The sequence below is a fragment of the Octodon degus genome, unplaced genomic scaffold (assembly GCF_000260255.1).
Source record: "Octodon degus isolate 3935 unplaced genomic scaffold, OctDeg1.0 scaffold00011, whole genome shotgun sequence".
Classification (NCBI taxonomy): domain Eukaryota; kingdom Metazoa; phylum Chordata; class Mammalia; order Rodentia; family Octodontidae; genus Octodon; species Octodon degus.
Genome location: NW_004524587.1, coordinates 26,702,954 through 26,721,291, shown reverse-complemented (window position 1 = coordinate 26,721,291; position 18,338 = coordinate 26,702,954). Strand labels below are relative to the sequence as shown.

Genomic DNA, 18,338 nt, shown 5'->3' with positions numbered 1-18,338 from the left:
AGAGAGAGAGAGAGAGAGAGAGAGAGAGAGAGAGAGAGAGAGAGAGAGAGAGAGAGAGAATAGCTGGCCTTTTCAGCTGTCCATTTGGAACAGAATGGTTGGGGCCAAAGCATGTAGGGTCATGTAGGAGCAAGTCTCCTGGCTTACCGGGGCTCTCTGAATTTTAGCGCTGAAAGTTGCATAACCCAGCAAACTCTTAGTTCTAGGCAAACTCAGAAAGTGCATCCCTCCTTGCTTCCACCTCTCACTATGTGAGTTTGCGTCAGCTCCTGAGCCTCTCTGTGCATTCCACTCCCTCCTTCGCTTTGAGGATAATAACAGCAGCTTTGTTTTCCTGGGGTTGTTGTGAGGATTAATGAGGTAGGAGGCTGTAAGCACTTCAAGCAGACCCTACCTTGTTGGCTCCCCCTCCTGCCCAGGCATGGGGCATTATGGGGAATGATTCCATGGATAGTGCCAGGCTGGGAGTCCTACAGTCCTGGGTTCTGTTCTTGGTGGCCATGAATTTGTCATCTCACTCTGAGTCTCAGTGCTCCTCATTGTATGATGGACAACATAGCGAGAGCCACCTTTCCAGATGGCCCAACTCCAGTGTTGGGCCCATTTCATGGTCAGTGTGGCATTGCCAGTGTTCCCCATGATTTGTTTGAGTTTCATGTGGCTCAGAAGTGGAACCTCTGCCTAATGACCACTGCGACCCATGTAGAGAAGTGGCATTGTGTTTCCCAGTGCAGTGTGTTTCGCAGAGTTTGCATGTCATGGATATAAGGACCTGTCTTCAAGGTCCCTAAGCATGCTAAGGCCTCTGAAGGTTTGTGTCTGGGACACCACACATGTGCACACGCGGCAACACCAAGCTCACCTGGCCCCTTCTCCTCCAGCCTCAGTCAGCTTCCGCTGGGCGGCTCCACGCTGGTCACACTCTCTCAGGGACTCAGCCACATGAGCTTCCTCCAGCACCTCTGGTGAGTGACTCCACCACAGGAGTAAGTGGGAGGACACTCTCCCTGGTTTTGTGGGGACATTGCCTGGGAAGCACCCTGGCCCTCTCTCCTCCCTGGGGAAATTTCTGGGCTGTCCTACTCCTCTTGCCTTCTAATGCCACAGCTTCATCCTATCACTAAGTGACCAAACGGGATTATGCCCGGGTCCCAGAACAGCCCTTCATGTGCATTTTCTCCATAGGTTCTTGTTAAAATGAGAATTTGGAACCCGCAGGATTTCTCCCCTGTGGTTTCCATTCCCTGCTCTCTGTGATAAATGAGTAACACAATCTTTGCAAGTGTGGGTTTTGTTTTTGATTTTTGAAAAAGTAGGAATTGAACCCAGGAACCACTGAGTTACATTACCAGCCCTTTCAAAAAAGTATTATTTTTGAGTCAGAGTCTCATTATGTAGTTCAGGATGGCCTTGAACTCACTATGTATGCTGAACAGGCCTCAGACTCATGGCGATCCTAATGGCTCAGTCTCCTCATACACACACACACACACACACACACACACACACACACACCCTTGCCAAGCACTGGGATTATGGGAGTTTACCATCATGCCTAGTTCAAATTTTGTTTTTTTATTTTTTGGGGTTTTTTTTTCCCATAATTTTATTGAGAAACAAATAGCAATGAGACAGTTTTAAATCAAATTGGTAGGACAGTTTCAATAATTAACACATGGCATACTCTCTTCCTAGTGGTTATTTGCTGTACAAGATGCAGACATGATATCCTGTTTACAAACATTATTAGAACAAATCCCTCTATTCATTAAGAGAATGTAACTATATATCTAAACCATTTTGAATACATAGATACCAAATGGACATTCATCTGTATCCCCTTTTTTATTTAGTTCCGTTATTTGAATATTATAGGTGTCAAATTTTGTTTTGAGATAAGGCATCATTAAATAGACCAGGCTAGCCTTAAACTTGTAATCCTCCTACCTCAGCCCCTCAAAGAGCTAGAATTGCAAAACTACACCCGCACACATATTTTCTTGTTGTTGTTGCTATTGTTATTTTTAGTATGAAATGCCATAACTGAAACCCAAGCCATGACACAAAGCTTTGCTCTGGTTTTATCTGAGTCTACTCCCAGTCTCCAGCAGTTTAGCAAGAGTGGGACGTTGAGGTTAGAGTTTCAGAGAGTGTGGCATATGGGACCAGTCATTTCACTCAAAAGTCATTCTCTAGAAGACAGTTAACTAGAATTTAATTTGCAAAAGAAAATATGAAGTAACAATCTGCCAACAAGTCCTTACTAAGGACTGAGCCAGTCATTTGGCCATTTTGCTTGGATTCTTTCTTCCCATGCCTGGGGACAGGGAAAGTTTAGGGTGTCCAAGAGCCACTTGGGTAGGTCAGGAGAAGCCTGGCATCTTCAGAGATGACAGCTCCCAAGCCCTGGAAAGCTCCCTGGCCTCATCTCAGAGCCCACATAAAATTTGTCTTCAAACTCCACATACCCACCCTACCTTAACCCCAGGCTCAGAGGTCACAGCAAAACCTGGAAATGCCAAAAAATGTAGAGAACATTCCCTGGCCAGGGACTCTGGGATCCACAGCCTCTTTACCTGCAAGTCACTGAGTCTTCAGCCAGTCACAGATCACTTCTGGGCCTCATTTATTTTTAACTGGACAGTGGAGATAGTGATTCCCCTCCGCTCACTGGCCTCAGAAGTCAAATGAGCAGTACATGAATCTACACGTTTTACAAACTAGAATTTTGAGCTTAGTACCTACAAAGGCTTTTAAGCTTGACCCAGGGCTTCTCCAGACTGAACAGGAACAACTTTTGGTGACATTAGTTGCTGCCAACTTCCTGAGGCTCTCAGAGCTGCCCCCAGCTTGTTGGGACTGGCGTGAAATAGCTGTCCTTCTCCCATCTCCATGACAACTTTGGCAGGCAAGATGATGGAAGCAGGTGTCCACTCAAGTGGGCACTTCGCTGTTTAACTCATTGCTTTCACTCACTTCCACATTGCCCAACCAAGCCCAGGCTGATGACCTCTGAGACCCAGTGGGAGAATGTGAGAAAGTCCATTGCAGCAAGACGGACTTAGGTCAGGTAGCAAGAAGAGTGTCCTAACAGAAGACAGAAGTTGGGAGCCTTCACCCAACACAGAGTTCTGCCCCCAACCCGAGCTCTTTCTCTAGCCATCAACCCCCTCCTGTGTCCCAGGGCTGGGTGTGAACACAGGTAGGTAGTGACAGAGTAATGGTTCTGATTCTCTTGCCCTTCTTTCTCCAAGCCTCAGTCACAACCAGATTGGAGATGCCGGTGCCCAGCACTTAGCTGCTATCCTGCCGAGGCTGCCCAGGCTCAGGAAAATAGAGTGAGTGGCCAGGTTTCTGGGAGCAGTCCACAGTGGCCAGATGGTGCTCCCGGGAGACACTGGCTCTGGTTCAGGCCTACATGGCAAGCCTTCCTCCGCCGACCTCTGTGTCCAGACAGCGGGACCTATGACCTCCTGGTTCTGGCTGTGGTATCTTAACTTACCTGGCCCCTGGCCCTGAGTCTTTCTTTTCTGCTATGCTGGGAAGGTGGGTGAGGAAGGGGCTTGCCCCTTGGGCCCCTGCAGATGAGGGGGTCGGCAGAGAATCAGAAGGTCTGGTGACCACCCTTCCCACAGCCTCTCAGCAAATGGCATCAGCACGGCTGGTGGACTGAAGCTGGCAGAGTCTCTCACTCTTTGCAGGTACCTAGAGGACATGAGGTAAGTGTCTGTCTAGGTGGGGGTCCCTGCAGGCCCCCAGCCCTCTTCTCCCCGATCCCAGAACAAGTCACCTGACCTCCACATTCTCCTCCTGTCCTCTCTTCCTCCTTCAGGATTGGTCACAATGCCTTGGAGGATCACACAGCACTGAGACTGGCTCAGGGGCTGCCTGAGCATCTAAAAGTCCTACAGTGAGTGTCCCCTTGCCTGAGCCACATGCGAAGTTTGGTGGGGGAAGCTCAGGATCAGTTGGAATCAGGGTCCTCAAGAACCCTGCACAGTCCTGCCTGAGCCCAAACTGTGGCAGGAGTTCTTTCCTGTCTGCTCTTCCCCTGTGTCTGATGTCCACACAGGGAAATCAGGACAGCCTGTCTAGCCTGGCCCTGCCACTGGCACCCTGTGAGCCCTTAGCCAAACCCCTGCCCTTTCTGATCCTGTTTCCTCTTGTGCAAAAGCAGGACAACAATCCCAGCTCAGCACAGCCTGCCCTGTGGGTCAGTCTGAGGGAGAATAAGCAAAGAAAGAGCCACGTTGGGGCACAGTGCTGGGCAGCACGGCCTCTGCGTGTCCAGTTCAGGTCCACAGCCTCACCTGAGCCTCTTGCAGCCTGTGGATTGGGGTTTTTATGGGCTCCATTTGCCAAGAAGGGAGTGACTTCCTGGTGAAGGGTGGAAGGTAAAGCTTCCAAAGACACTAACAAGCCAGCCTTGAACTTGGGAGCTCAGACCCAAAGCCAGGACTCTGGGTGGCATTACTAGAGACCAGCTAAGGCTGCTACTGCAGCCGGAGGCTAGGCTGGCACACAGCTGGTCCTGGACTTCTCTCAGACCTTCCCCTCCCCCCAGCCTGCAGTCTAGCCATCTGGGCCCGGAGGGGGCACTAAGCCTGGGTCAGGCCCTGGATGGATGCCCACATGTGGAAGATATCAGGTGAGCAGCGGGTGCCTCGCCTGGGGAGAGGGGTAGGACAGAGAAAGTCTGAAGGCTCGCCTCACAGATCTGCCCTGTTCCACAGCTTGGCAGAGAATAAGCTAGCCAGAGGGGTCCCACACTTCTGCAAGGGGCTTCCGCTGCTCAGACGGATGGAGTAAGTAGCTTTCTTGGGGCTCTGCAGTAGTGGGAGCAGCGCTTCTCCCTGACCCCTGAGTGGGCCTTTGAAGTGACCACCGCTTGAGCAAGGGGGTAGGAGAATACTAGGGTAAGACATGCACAGTTTCCTGGGGCCCCTGCACCAGGCCTGACTGCTCTGCTCCTTCTGCCTTCACTGAGGGAGAAGGGGTCCTACTAAAGGTGCCCCCTGGTTCTCACAGCCTCTCATTCCATTCCCTCCCACTCCCAGCCTGGGTTCCTGCAAAATTGACAACCAGACTGCCAAAAGCCTTGCTGTCAGCTTTGTGCTCTGCCCAGCCCTGGAGGAAATCTTGTAAGTGCTTCAAGGAGCCAGAGCTGGGGATACCAGGTGTCTGGGGGTGGCAGTCTCCCTCCACATGGCCCAGAGCTGTCCCTTCCTCTCTGGCTAGACCTCTTATCTGTAGATGGGGAAGGTCATTCTTGCTCAAGCTTCCTCTGAAGAAAGTTTGCCCCACAAGTTCCTGCAACATTGGGCAAAGCATCCCTCCTCTCCTGTCTGTTTCCACCTGTGGGGGAGAGGGGAGCAGGTGGCCCAGATGGTCTCTAGGGCTTCTTGGCCCCGACCCTCCCTTTGCACGCCAACATGCCTGGTTTATGGAGCCTCCTCTTAGTGAACCACTGCTGGTGGTGAAGAGTGACCAGAGTTGGTGGACACCTCTGACCACAGACCAGCCACACTGGCTATGCCCAGCTCCTCCTTGGCAATCACACTTGGCCTGTGGAACTGCCTCATGGATGAACCAGACTGCCAGGACTAGGCTGGCACACTAACCATGGTGTGGAAGAAAACGATACCTCTACATGTGCAGGGTGCAAGTGATTGCAAGTGGGCTTTAAAGGTCCTGCTTCTAGCCAAAGATGAAGTCTCAAATCAGGGCTGGCTCATCTTCCTCATCCATGCTGGTGACCCGCAGTGATTAACAGGAGCAGAGCACAAACTTAGCATTTTAGGAGAGACACAGGCACTGGCTAAGTTAGTGCCACTGTTCACACTGAATTCATTCCTGGCAACTGCCTTGTGTGTAGGTCCGTCACACAGGGTTTGCATTGATAGTAGGGATAAAGAGCTCAAGATTAGTTCCATTTTCTTTGTTTCCTTCCTTTCTTTTCTTCTCTCTCTTTCTTTTTTCCTTCCTTCCTTCCTTCCTTCCTTCCTTCTTTCTTTCCTTCTTTTCTTTCTTCCTTCTTTCTCTCCTTCCTTTTCTCCCTTCCAACACTGGGGATTGAACTCAAGGCCTTTGCACTTAGCTGCATCCCTCACCCTTTTTATTTTAAGACAAGGTCTCACTAAATCATTAAGTTTCCCAGGCTGGGGTTGAACTTGTGATCCTTCTGCCTCAGACTCCCTTAGTGCTGAAATTAGAGGCAAGGATTAGACTCTTAACGTGAAAAGGGCAGAGAGTTATAAAGAAACATATGACACACGTAGTAATATGGGAAGTGCACAGATGTGGCAAAATGGTGACAAAGCTCGCGTGTGGTGGAAGTCTGCATCACAGCCGCGCAGCCGCAGCCATGGTTCCTGCACTCTAGCCAACAGAGCTCCCTAGGGGCGGGGCACCTGTGCATGAAGCCTTCAGGGGAAGGGGCTTGAGCGTCCTGGAAGGTGGCCTTGCTTGTGCCTTGCTGGCCTCAGGGCTCCCAGACCTCCACACTGGCTGCCTGGCTGTCCTTGGGCCTCACTGCTCCCAGCCCCTTTTGCTGACTGTGGCCTCCTGCCTTGCAGGCTGTCCTGGAATCTCCTCGGAGATGAAGCAGCTGCCGAGCTGGCCCAGGTTCTGCCCCGGATGAGGCAGCTGAAGAGAGTGGAGTATGAGGGGACACCCCGGGGCAGAGTGGGCTGAAGGGGTGCCTGCGCTCTGGGGGAAGTTCAGAGACCACTGGGCCTGCCTCAAACTCCCAGAAAGCCCTCCTGGAGTCGGTCCACGCCTCTGCTGAGCTTAGTTCTTCTGGGCGCTAGCCCTTAGCCTTCCAGCTGCAAACTGGATGTCAGGAGTGTGGGGAGGGTGTATTCCCTCTTGTGGCCCCTCTTGGCCTAGGGAAGTGATGTAGGGAAGTCCCTCTCCTGGTCTCATGCATCCCTGTCTCCCTCTCTTCTTCCTTTGACATCCACTGAGAAGCCTGGAGAAGAATCGGATCACAGCTGCAGGAGCCTGGCTCCTGGCTAAAGGGCTGGCCCAGGGGTCAAGTGTCCCTGTCATCCGGTAACAGGGACTTGGAGGGGCAGGGGGATGGATAAGAGGCCATACCACGCCCCACAGTCTAAGGGGACTCCCTGTAGGAAGAGACAGCCTTGGCTTGATGCCTGGACCACTCCACCAAGAATTTGGCAGCAAGCAGACCTGGCACAAGTCCCAGCTCTGCTATTTGCTAACTGTGCTAACTGCATCAGTAACACAACCTCTCTGGAACTCAATCTCCTCATCTATAAAATGGGGATAATGGTAGCATCTCAGAGTTTTTGTAAGCACATAAAAGCCACTGCATTAAAAAAAAAAAAAAAAAGACATTGCATCAGCAAATAAAAAGCACTTAAAGTGGCCGCTATATTTGGAGTACTTCCTGCAGTTGCATAGGTTGTACAGTAAACAGGGACAGTGCATCTAAGGGACATCTTTCATATCAAGGACACGTTAGATTTCTAGTAGATGATAGTAGAGCATCTTATTCTATCAAAACCAGTCTGTTGGGGCCGGGGAGATGGCTCAGTAGGATAAGCGCTTGACTGGCAAACCCTGAGTTCAATCCCCGGTGAGCATCTTATTCTATCAAAACCAGTCTGTTGGGGCCGGGGAGATGGCTCAGTAGGATAAGCGCTTGACTGGCAAACGCAAGGATCTGAGTTCAATCCCCGGTTCCACAAAAAAAAAAAAAAAAACAGTCTGTTAGGATGACTTCAGAGAATGGAAGGGAAGAACCTTGAAGAGAAGGAACATTTTCCTTATTTGTACAAATGTGTCCTTTGAGCATGGTGGGGTCAGGACCCCTGGCTCCCAGGAAAAAAGGCAGTTGGGGGTCAGAAGGTGGCTGTAGGGGATGCTACGTCTCTAGGGCACTGTGCTGGTTACCTGCCTCTGTCAGGCCACTCTGGGTTTGGCCCTTTCCCTTTGGGGACCCTGTCTCCCTGTCTGTAGTTAGGACAGGGGCAGAGATAAGAGGGAGAGTGAGGAGCTCCTGAACCTGACCCTGTCTCTGTACCCACAGCCTCTGGAACAACCATGTCCCCCCTGCCATGGCCAAGCATCTGCAGAGCCAGGAGCCCAGGCTGGACTTCACCTTCTTTGACAACCAGCCCCAGGCCTCTTGGGGTAATTGATGGCCTCCTCAGGACCCTGGGAACCCAGCCAAGTGATGCCAAGCAGGAGACAGGGCTCAGGAAAAGATCCTCAGCTGGTTCTCTGCACCTGCCTCAGAAAGCGGGAGTCATGTCCATCCTGCTGTGGTCCAGGGAGGACCATTTTGGGGACTGAGCACTTGGTATGGAAAAAGGGGTACCCTGCATCATGCATGCCACGTGTGGCCCGTGAAAATGTGTGGCATGGTGATAGTGCCATGATACAGTGTGCAACATCGAAGGTCATCCGTGGCAGAGTGTCTGACCTCTCGACCTGTGTCATTACATGGAACTGCAGTGTGACACATGGCGAGTGGCATGAATTTTAGCACTACACGTGGCAGGCCACATGATTGTTCATCTACATATGACACAAGTGTCCGTGTCACATGGTATGTGGCTTGCCAGATGACCTCAGGCAAGCTTGAAAGCTAATTTATTACTATTTTTAAAGAAAATATGTATTTATAGATGAATTTCCAGAGCAGCTGATCCAGGGAGCGTTTTCTACCCTGAACTGAGAGGGGGAGAATGTCTAAGTACTGTCTGGCCCATGTCTGGGGCCATGCTGGAAACTCAGCCATGAAGTCTCCACCTCTCTCAAACTTCAGTTTCCCCATGTGTACACTGAGTAATTTCCTGTTCATTGCTAGATTCCAGGACTTTTGGTCTCAGGCTCAGGTAGAGCCAGCCTGACCCTGAGAAAGATGGAGTCCATTCTGTCTTATGTAAGGGACAGGTTCATGTTCCTAAGTCAACGGTGATTACGCAAAGCTGTTGGGTCCATCTACTACCTCAGTGGGGATCCAGGGCTCCGCATGTTTACAGTGTCCTTGTGCTCTTCCAAGAGGGAACGCAGAAGGCCCCGCTGCACTCCAGGCAGTCTGATCAATAAATATGGATGTTTTCCAGCCTCCATCTTGAGTCTGATGCTCCCTGATACCCTGCTGAGCCGGGATGTGGCTCGCCCTCTGCGCCCAGCCTGGTGAGCAGGACCGATGGCAGGTGTGCTGAGAGCAGCGCGGGCCTGGGAGTCGGGACACAAGTTCAAGCTCATGCTCTGTCTTGAGTGGTCACGTGATTATAGGCAACTTATCTCCTCTCTAGACTTTACCTGCAAAGAAAAGTGCTGCTGAAGCTCAAAATGATGGAGACAGTTTTTGTTTAATTTGAGTGCCCTTAACTTATTTATGAGTTAATTATATAAAATTGTGACCTCTCCTCAGACAGCCAGACTCTGGCTTCTCCCAAGTGCTAGTCCAGCCCTCCCACTCCAAGGTCATCACTGGGCCATGTGGCAGTGCCTTTGATGGGGCACACACCTGCAGGCTGCTGCAGCTCCACATCGCTCCCTTGTCTTGATATCTGCCATCTGCCTCCTCCTTTTGCAGCCTGGCCTGAAGGATTTGTACAGGTATGTGACACATTAGAATAATCTGGAAGTTGCAGACAGAAGGGAGTGTTGCTACATGTATCAGAAGAACGAACTGGGGCCGGGGAGATGGCTCAGTGGAATAAGCTCATCCCTGGCAAGCGCAAGGGCCTGAGTTCAATCCCCGGTCCTGCAAAAAAAAAGAGGAACTGTTTCTGTGCATAGGTCAGTCACACACACGTGCGCACGCATGCGCGCGCACACACACACGGACTATGGATGGACTATGGTTAAAGTCAGGGAACCAAGCAGGGTGCGCCAAGGACCAAAGATGTCAGCAATGGATGAACGCTAATTCCCTTCCCTTCTGAGAGTTGATATCATTTGGGATGGAGAGTTGTTCCAAGTGGGAGCAGAACTCGGTCACCTGTCTAGGGGCAGAACAAGCAGAGCTCAGAGAGCCTTCCACCTCATTGTAAAGAGCCAGACCAGCGGGGTGCAGTTGTGACTGAGGACCACTGGAGGGCAGCCTGACCCACCGGCGAGTCCAGAGATCCTGTCCTTCTCCAAGGGACCCAGGAAGGTGAATGGTTTTGGGAGCTGCTTCCACCTGGCTAGGAACTTGGATATCCCAGTGTGCTAGTGGCCCACAAAGATGAGTTGACCCTGACCTTTGCCTTCCTCCACATTTTCACCAGCCTCCTGCCAAACATGAGGAAAAAGTCCTCCTGCTAAGTGGCAAGCACCCGCATGGTGCAGTGGCACACCTTTATTGGGCCAGGGTCATGGAAGACCTCATTCTGAACAGCGTCGCCATCTATCAGCCTGGCCGTGGGGAAGTGTCACAATTAATTGTTGTGTCAAATTGAGTAAGAAACACCCAACCAAATGGATTAGCACAGTGCTGGGTGTGGCCGAGTAGATTTACGGAAGATTTATTAGATCATGGGTGTGATGGCTGGATTAGTTCACTCTAGGCGTAAATCACACCAGCCAATAGGCATGTAGCTCAGATTCTTCAGCCTTATAATGCCAATACTTCAGTTACCAACAGGACTGTACTCTGAGCTCCAAGTCTTCCACCTTTGACTGGATTGTTAGTACTCAGACAGTTCTCCTGCATTCGTCCACTCATGACCCTGCAGGCAGCCATTGCAAGCCATATATGCATGGCTTACATGATGCCAGGATGTCCTTGGGCCTTCGGGTTGTACCATCACATCAACTGGGGTTGCATGATCTCCTGTCCTTGTCCAAGACTGAACTATGCATCCCTCAAAAGCTGAGGACATCTTGACTGGAGAAGTCTTACAGCTTGTGTGTAGGTGTCCCCTCTGAAGCCTCATGTACTCATAGGTGGGGCTTTTGGGAGGTGGTGAGATCACAGTTGTGTGATATTTATTAGATTATGAGTGTGATGGCTGGATTAGTCTGACTGGTTTAGCATAGTTCTGAGTGTGAATAATGGAAGGTCCACACTGGGCATGGGGGGCACCAACCAATAGGCTTGTAGCCTGGATGGGATAAGAAGGGAAAAGAGGCTCACTGCTAGCACCCTCCTATTTTTCATGCCACGAACTGCTTTGCCTCTGCCCTGCCTCTGCCACACTGCTCTGCCTTAATGTCAGACAACTGTGGGCTAAAACATCTGCACACTATGAACTAATATAAACCTTTCCTCTGTTATTTTTTTTTTTTTAATTTTTGGGTGGTACCAGGAGGTACCAGGCAAGCACTTATTCCACTGAGCTATCACCCTGGCCCCTACTTTTTTTATTTTAAAGAGAATAAAAATGGGCCAATGAGATAGCTCAGCGGACTAAGCACCCGCTTCAGCAAGTGCAGGGACCAGGGTTCGATCCCCGTCCCCCATGCTGCACCAGCCCCTCCCCCAGGACACACTGAGGAGGTGACCACGTCTGGGCATAGTGGCACATACCTGTAATCCCAGCGCTGGGGAAGCTGAAAACCTGATAAGCCTGACCTGTGTAGTGAGACCCTATACTAAATACAAAAATGAAAAAAAATAAATAAATAAAACTGATACAGAATTTCAAAACAAGGTAGTAGGAAATCAACAATGGCTGTTAATATTACATATTGCTATATTCAAAGCAGTGGGTCAGATTACCAGATATAGGCATACAGAATTGATCAAACAATATAAGCACTAACTCTCAATGAACTAACAGAAATTAGTAGTACAATTATCTTATACATTGTGTATGTGTGCGTGTGTGTCCTTTCCTCTTTTACCATGTAGCTGTCAGGAATTTTGTCCCGGAAGCAAAAAACTAACTAAGACAGAACATCTAGTCTAAACAACAGTGCCACCAGATACTCCAGGCCTGGCGACACGCTTAGCATGGTGGTGGTCATCCAGAGCTCTGGGACACTTTCCAGTTGTTATTTGTCCATTTCGCCTTTCTCCTTTTTTTCCTCCTTATCTCTGCTCAAGTTCTAAACTCTAAGAAAGTTCCAGCAGTTGCCCTGACTAAAGCACAGTCTGGTCACCACTGTAAGACCCACCGGCCCCACCAAGGGGATGGGAAGTGTCCTCACTTGTTTCATTGAGAAACATCCTTTCTGGCCACTGGCCTGCTTGGAAGACATGGCTGCTTATTCTCCCTGCCTCCTTCTGCCCTTATGTAGACTCAAGTTAAAGAGATACATGCAAACAAATACATCTTAAATGGCCATGTCTGTCCTTTGCTGGATACCCACTGCTGTCTGGAATTCAGTGTCCAAGCCGGTGCCCCCAAACTGTACAGAAACTACAAGTGCACCAGATCACCTTGTTAACATTCGGACTCTGGTGCAGCAGGTGTGGTAGGGCTCTTGGACACTGCATTTCTACGAAGACCCTGAGTGACGGCACTGCCACAGGACCACACTGGTGAAACCACACACTGGCAAGTGGATTGCAGGTTGCAGCCTGGCTGTGCAGTAGTAGTCAACTAGAGAGCTTTTTTTTTTTTCTCTCTCTCTAGTACTGGGGATTAAATTCAAAGCTACATCATCAAGCCCTTTTTTATTTTGAGACAGGGTCTCACTAAGTAGCTAAGTTGCCCAGGTTACCAGAATGCTTGCATTACCACACCCAGCTCAAGGAGCTTTTTAAACCACCTATTTTTAAGAAGAACATTTGGCAAGGGCTGTAGCTCAGTAGTAGAGTGCTTGCCTAGCATGTGCGAGGCCCTGGCTTTGATCCCCAGCATTATGAAAAAAAATGAAAAGAGCATTTAGAAAACTCACTGCATGCTTCTGTTTGGCTGCTACACAGAGCCATGGGCTGGGAGCACACTGTGCTTTGTGGGTTGGGTTTGGGCAAGCCTTTCTACCCTATTTTTGTCCTGAGTACCCTAGGGACCTTTAGGTCCCCAGAACACAGATGAGGACATTGAGCCTTAAAGAGTTTTTCCCACCACTCAGCACAAAGCTAGTAACTGGCAGAACCGGAGCTCAAGCCAAGATCTTTGGGACTTTGTATGACACCCTCAGGTATTTCTCCAGGATCCTCACTGGTATGGTGAGATGGAGCAAAGCACTAGCAGCCACCTTATTTGGCTGCAAAGAGGACCTAACGGCTAATTTCTTCATTCACCTGGGAAAACTTCTGGACTTCTTTGCTATTTCAGTGGACAATCGCTGTCCCTGGCCTCTACAACCTCCTTATGGTATGGATGAGAAAGTAGAGGCCCAGAGAGGGAGCCAGCTTTGCTCAACATTGTGTGGTATTTAACTGGTCTCAGATTTCAACCCTGGAGACAAAAGGAAAGGGGTACTTTGGGGTTGTCTTGGGCTGGTAATCTAACTGTTGGCAGGTCTGCATGCCCTTTAGAGAGAGAGAGGGACCCCAGGAAAGTGAAAGGCCATATACCCTCCCTGAACCCTAGTGACCCTAACCAGAGCAGGACACACCATCTGATCACATCAGCAGATCACAGGAAGGACCATTCAGTGGCTGGCTGGGTAAAGGTCCTCCCAGGATTTGGCTCAGGAAGTCCCAAGACAGTGCTTATCCTCCTGCTGCAGCTCAGCTAAGAGCGCCAGCTCCACACCAGCAGCCACCAGCACCCTCCTGCTCACCCTTGGAAGCCATATTTGGTGGCCCATCCCCCACACATTCGACTTCACTCTGACTTTGCCTTGAGGAAGAGAGGCAGTTTTCCCAGAAAACCAAGTGAACTGGGGGCCTGTGGGTTAGGAGCCTGAGGCCAGCAGCATCAGTATCCTAAGTCTGCTGCTGGCTGGAGATCTTGGGAGTCGAGGCATCCAGATCTCAGAAGAGGCTGTCACTGTGTCAGTCAGAGTGACCATAGCCCTAGACTTTAAAATAGTGTACACCTGGTCAGTGTAGTCTCACTGCCATCTCATGGAGCAATACTAAATCTACCCCCCTCTTACAAAGAAGGACATCAAGTCCAGAGGACTGGGTGATCTCACCAGGCAGTCACCAAACTCAAACTCAGGGTATGGCTCCACACCTGAGATTTGTCACTGAAGCCAGCCACCCATGCCTACACCCGGACATCCCTGAGAGACGGGTTTCCACATCAGTTCTCTGGGGCAAGAATAATTACTAAAGGGGGCTATCTAATATTTCCTATCTTACTTGCTCTTCCTACTAGGTGACAATCATTCTTTTGACATGATGGTACTTCCAAAGCTAGGTCCTATCAAATCTTTCCCTGGTTCTTGGAACCCAGCACCAGGCCACAAAGAAGCCACATGGAATGGCCATGGTAGGTGCTTCAGTGGATACCTCTAGTTGAGGTCACAGTGGACATCTAGCAACAATGGCCAGATGTATAGGAAAGAACCTTCTAGATGGTTTTAGCCCCAGTCAGTCTGAACGCAGCTGCTTGAGAAAATGAAGACTTCACTGAGCCAGGCTGATCACCAGAACCATGGCAGACAAGGTTTAGGGAAGCTGGAGTTACAGCACAGACAACTAGAACACCCTCCTGCCCCTCTTCCACCCCTGAGGCCTGGGCTGGCCTGGTAAACAGGTACACTTTCTCAAGTGTACTGTCTTTAATTCCCAAGCATTTGGAAGTGTGCAAGCCATCTGGCTTGTCCAAACATCCTGGATTACAGAAATGACAAACACTGAGTGGCAGGCACTGAATGAACTCAGGTTAATTCAGAGGAATTCAGACCTCCTACTGTGCAGAGAGCTTTCCACCAGGGAAGGGAAGGCTGCCTTCCACATCTTGCAGTCTTGCATAGAGCAATGTTCAAGCACAGAGCGGGTAGAATCAACGTGTGATGGACACTTGGTCTTTGTCAACTGACCTGCAGGCTCCTCTGATCCCTGACTTTGCTTTTATTTAAGACAGTTCTATTGAGATAGAATCCACACACCGAGATACTCACTCCTTTATAGTGATCAATGTTCTGAGCATATCAAAAGTTATGCAACCATTGCCACAGTGTAATTTTGGAACATTGTTATCCCCTGTATCAACAGAAATCCCACATCAATAGCAAGCATCCCTGGTTCTCATCAGCCAGGCCTAGGCAACTACAAATCCATTTTCTCTCTCTGTGGATTTGTCTATTCTAGACATTTCATCTAAATGGAATCATATAATATATGGTCTTGTAATAGGGACTTAGAGGCTGGGCCTGCAGTTACCCAGTGGTAACTAAAAGCAGAATAAAGCCTGACAGCTCTGTCTTCATTTATATCTGCCTCCTTTATTACCTTAAACCTCTGGCTGAGATTCCCCGCTCAGCTCTTCATGTAGGCATGTTAGTCACTTAAGGAGTAACTGTACTACAAGGATTTAGTCCCAAACTTACCTCGCCGATCTCTTCTCCATTTAAGACGGAGGACACCCAGGCAAGAGTACTAATTTTCAGGATTTGAAGGGACATTCAACTGCCAATTTTTACAATGTCCTGTTTGTTCCAGATCCTCTAGAGCAAAGCCAAGGACTATCCAGTCATTGTGCTACACCCAAAGTCCTCTCAGGCTCCAGGAAAAGCAGAACCTTGCAGATTGCCCCATGATGAGGTCACCTCCCAAGGAGCAGCAATGACCCTGTGAAGGGCACCCAGGCTGTCCCCTAACCAGGAGTCACACCTCATGATAGGAACTGAAATGCCCCTCAGGTCATGTCTCTGAAGACCTCTGAAAACTGTCCTGGCAGATTGGTCAGGCAGGCCATGCCTTGGCCAGGATCACCTACCCCGCCAGCTGTGTGAACCCCCAACCATTCCCTTGCACTACAACCCACCAAAGCTTCTGGTAGTCACTGGGAACAGATCTCGAACCTTTTATCTCCTTCCCAGCATGGCTGTGTTCTTCTTTTCCTGTCCTTCATCATTACTCACTCCTTGACTGCCATTATGGAAAGGTGGCCAAGTTTGGTCTTTTGGGATCCCCCAAAGGTTTTCACCATAAAACTCCAGGAACAGTCTTTTGTGACAGGCTCCTTTACTTAACATTTTCAACCTCTGTCCCTGCTGCAGAACTTGTTGGTCATTCCTTCATACCTTTCCGAGTCTGAATGGCAATCCACAGCATGGTTTTCTTTCTCCATTCAGCAGTTGCGCAATGGCAAGCAGAAATACCAAAATGACATTCAGGATTTGCAGGCAAATTTATGTCAATGGGCTCTGACCTTGATCATTCCCAGAATATCAGGCCCTGATCTCTGGTGACCTAAGGCTTACATGGGATAAGCAAGCAGGAAATACAGAGACAGAATGGCTTATCAACTGGGGATTGGTACTTACAATATGTATCACAGTAACCAGCTATGCATCACAGTGGCCAGCCATTAATAGAAGACAAAAGCAACTAGAACTGCAACAGGAACAGCCTCAATAAAAACACTGAGGCTGGAGGAGGTATTTTCTGTTACATTTCCTCTCCTTTTAGTTTCCCTGGCAAATCTTTGCTGTGCATGTTACATGTGATCTTCTGAGACAAGGCCCAACTAGAAACAGTAACATTAGGGCTGCCAGTGATCCTATGATGGGTTCTAGCCAAGGTCCCCAAGATCATCTTATTACAGAGTTTTCCCTAAATTGCTTCCCTAGGTCTACCTGTTCTGTAACATTACCCTGGCAAGGTAGTGAGGGAGTTAATCTGAGCTAGGAGAGTGTCCATTGTACCTTGGACTCTCATCAAATCTTGGTCAAGTGTTTGATTGATTGTTGTTTTCTCTTGGGGAAACCATCCATAGAGTTTAAGGAAAAAAAGAAACTCATAGCTTTCAGGGCACAAGGAAGCAAAGACTGGGGTAAGCAGAACCCAGATTAACTAAGAAAAACCACAGCTAACGGGGGGCAGGGCAACAAGGCCTGGGGTAAGCAGCCTGGAAAGACACAAAACTCAAGGAGACCAGGTATAGTGCAGTTCTGTCTACAATGTCCTCAGGCTTCAGCCATGTATGGATTGGTCAGCATCCAGAGTGACCAGAGCAGGGCTTTGAGTGCATTGTCTCTTCAGAGTGAGCCTTGGAGGAGCTGTCCAGGTAAAATTCTCCAGTGGATCTAATGTTGGATTTCTGAAACTTGTAGCAGTAGTTAATATATACCTGGGATATATATATATATATATATATTCTTTTAACTGGTTAAAAGCTGTTTCTGTAAGGTTGAATTTTACTTCTGTGTAGTCTAGCTATATATTTTTTCAAATGAGAAGACTCCACTATAATGCATGAGGTCAGGGCCAGTGAGACAAACGCTGAAGGCTGAGCTGGCTGCATGGGTGCAGGTGCCAGCACTGAGGTGGTCATTTCTCACTTGAAGAGGAGATCTCTTCCCAGAAGTGGTATGGGGACTGGCTTATATAGGAATTTGTTTTGTGAGATGTCCTCTCAAGCTGCAAATCTGTGCCTGGAAGAAGGGGTGAGAGGCATGAGTCCCAGTCTCCCTGATGATGGCATTATGGGCTTCTGCCTGGCTGCACCCCTCGCAGGGACTTATGCAAGACTTAGCCAAGGAGGGTGCGAGGCCTCCGTTATGCCATATGTCAGTCACCACAGAGGTGAGAAACCAATCAGCCACCGTGACCAGTGCTTTCCAGTCTTGGTGCACAGACAGAGCAGTCTATTGCTTATGCTGTCTGGGCTACTCACTCACATACTCATTCAACAGAAACTCAGAAGTTAAGCATTTCAACACCCTTCCCTTGAGGGTGACATTAACTAACAAGAGTTGATCAAGCTCTCCTTCTGCTTGGGCTGTGCAGGACTGACAGACTAACTGGGGTGTCCCCTGGGGTCTTACTGGAGACAGGCAGGCAGGCAGGCAGATAGGCAGATTGCATCCTCTTCCCTTTGGGGTCTGATGTGAGCCACTCAACCTGAAAGCCAGGATCCTCCTCTAGACCTCTGGGGGGGACTTGAAGAATCTTTTTTTTTTTTTTTTGACTTGAAGAATCTTGAGGGTGTACTTTCCCCTCAGGACATGATGTGGTCCTTGTTCTGTCTGTGAAGGCCATGGCTGGTGACTGCATGGTCAGCCAACATGCCAGGTGCAACAGCAAGCAGAAACACTGCAATGACACACAGGATTTGTAGGCAGATTTCTTTACATTGGTATGTACTGATTGGGATAATTCTCAGAATATCAGGCCCTGATCTCTGGTGGTCTAGTTATATGGGATAAGCAAGCAGGAAGTAGAGGCAGAGTGGCTTGTCAGTTGAGGATTGGTTCTTACAATAAGCACCATAGTGAGCTACCGTTTCTAAAAGAAAGGAGCAACTAGAACTAGAACAGGAACTATTTATCTGGGCAACTAAGAAACTGAAATATACTGG

The 18,338-nt window shown here is 49.3% G+C and overlaps 1 protein-coding gene across 6 annotated transcripts in view; it reads left to right on the top strand.

The window, feature by feature from the left end:
- The window catches only part of Nlrc5 (NLR family CARD domain containing 5), a 73,125-nt gene extending 64,038 nt beyond the window's left edge, over nt 1-9,087 (top strand). For all 6 annotated transcript variants that reach the window (XM_023709361.1, XM_023709363.1, XM_023709362.1 and 3 more), the window contains 10 exons: nt 882-965; nt 3,255-3,338; nt 3,636-3,719; nt 3,833-3,910; nt 4,565-4,648; nt 4,734-4,805; nt 5,058-5,141; nt 6,576-6,659; nt 6,970-7,053; nt 8,054-9,087. In XM_023709361.1, coding sequence (XP_023565129.1) covers nt 882-965; nt 3,255-3,338; nt 3,636-3,719; nt 3,833-3,910; nt 4,565-4,648; nt 4,734-4,805; nt 5,058-5,141; nt 6,576-6,659; nt 6,970-7,053; nt 8,054-8,165 — 850 coding nt within the window. In that variant the 3' untranslated portion in view covers nt 8,166-9,087. The remainder of the gene's footprint in view (nt 1-881; nt 966-3,254; nt 3,339-3,635; nt 3,720-3,832; nt 3,911-4,564; nt 4,649-4,733; nt 4,806-5,057; nt 5,142-6,575; nt 6,660-6,969; nt 7,054-8,053) is intronic.
- Nucleotides 9,088-18,338: the final 9,251 nt, after the last annotated feature.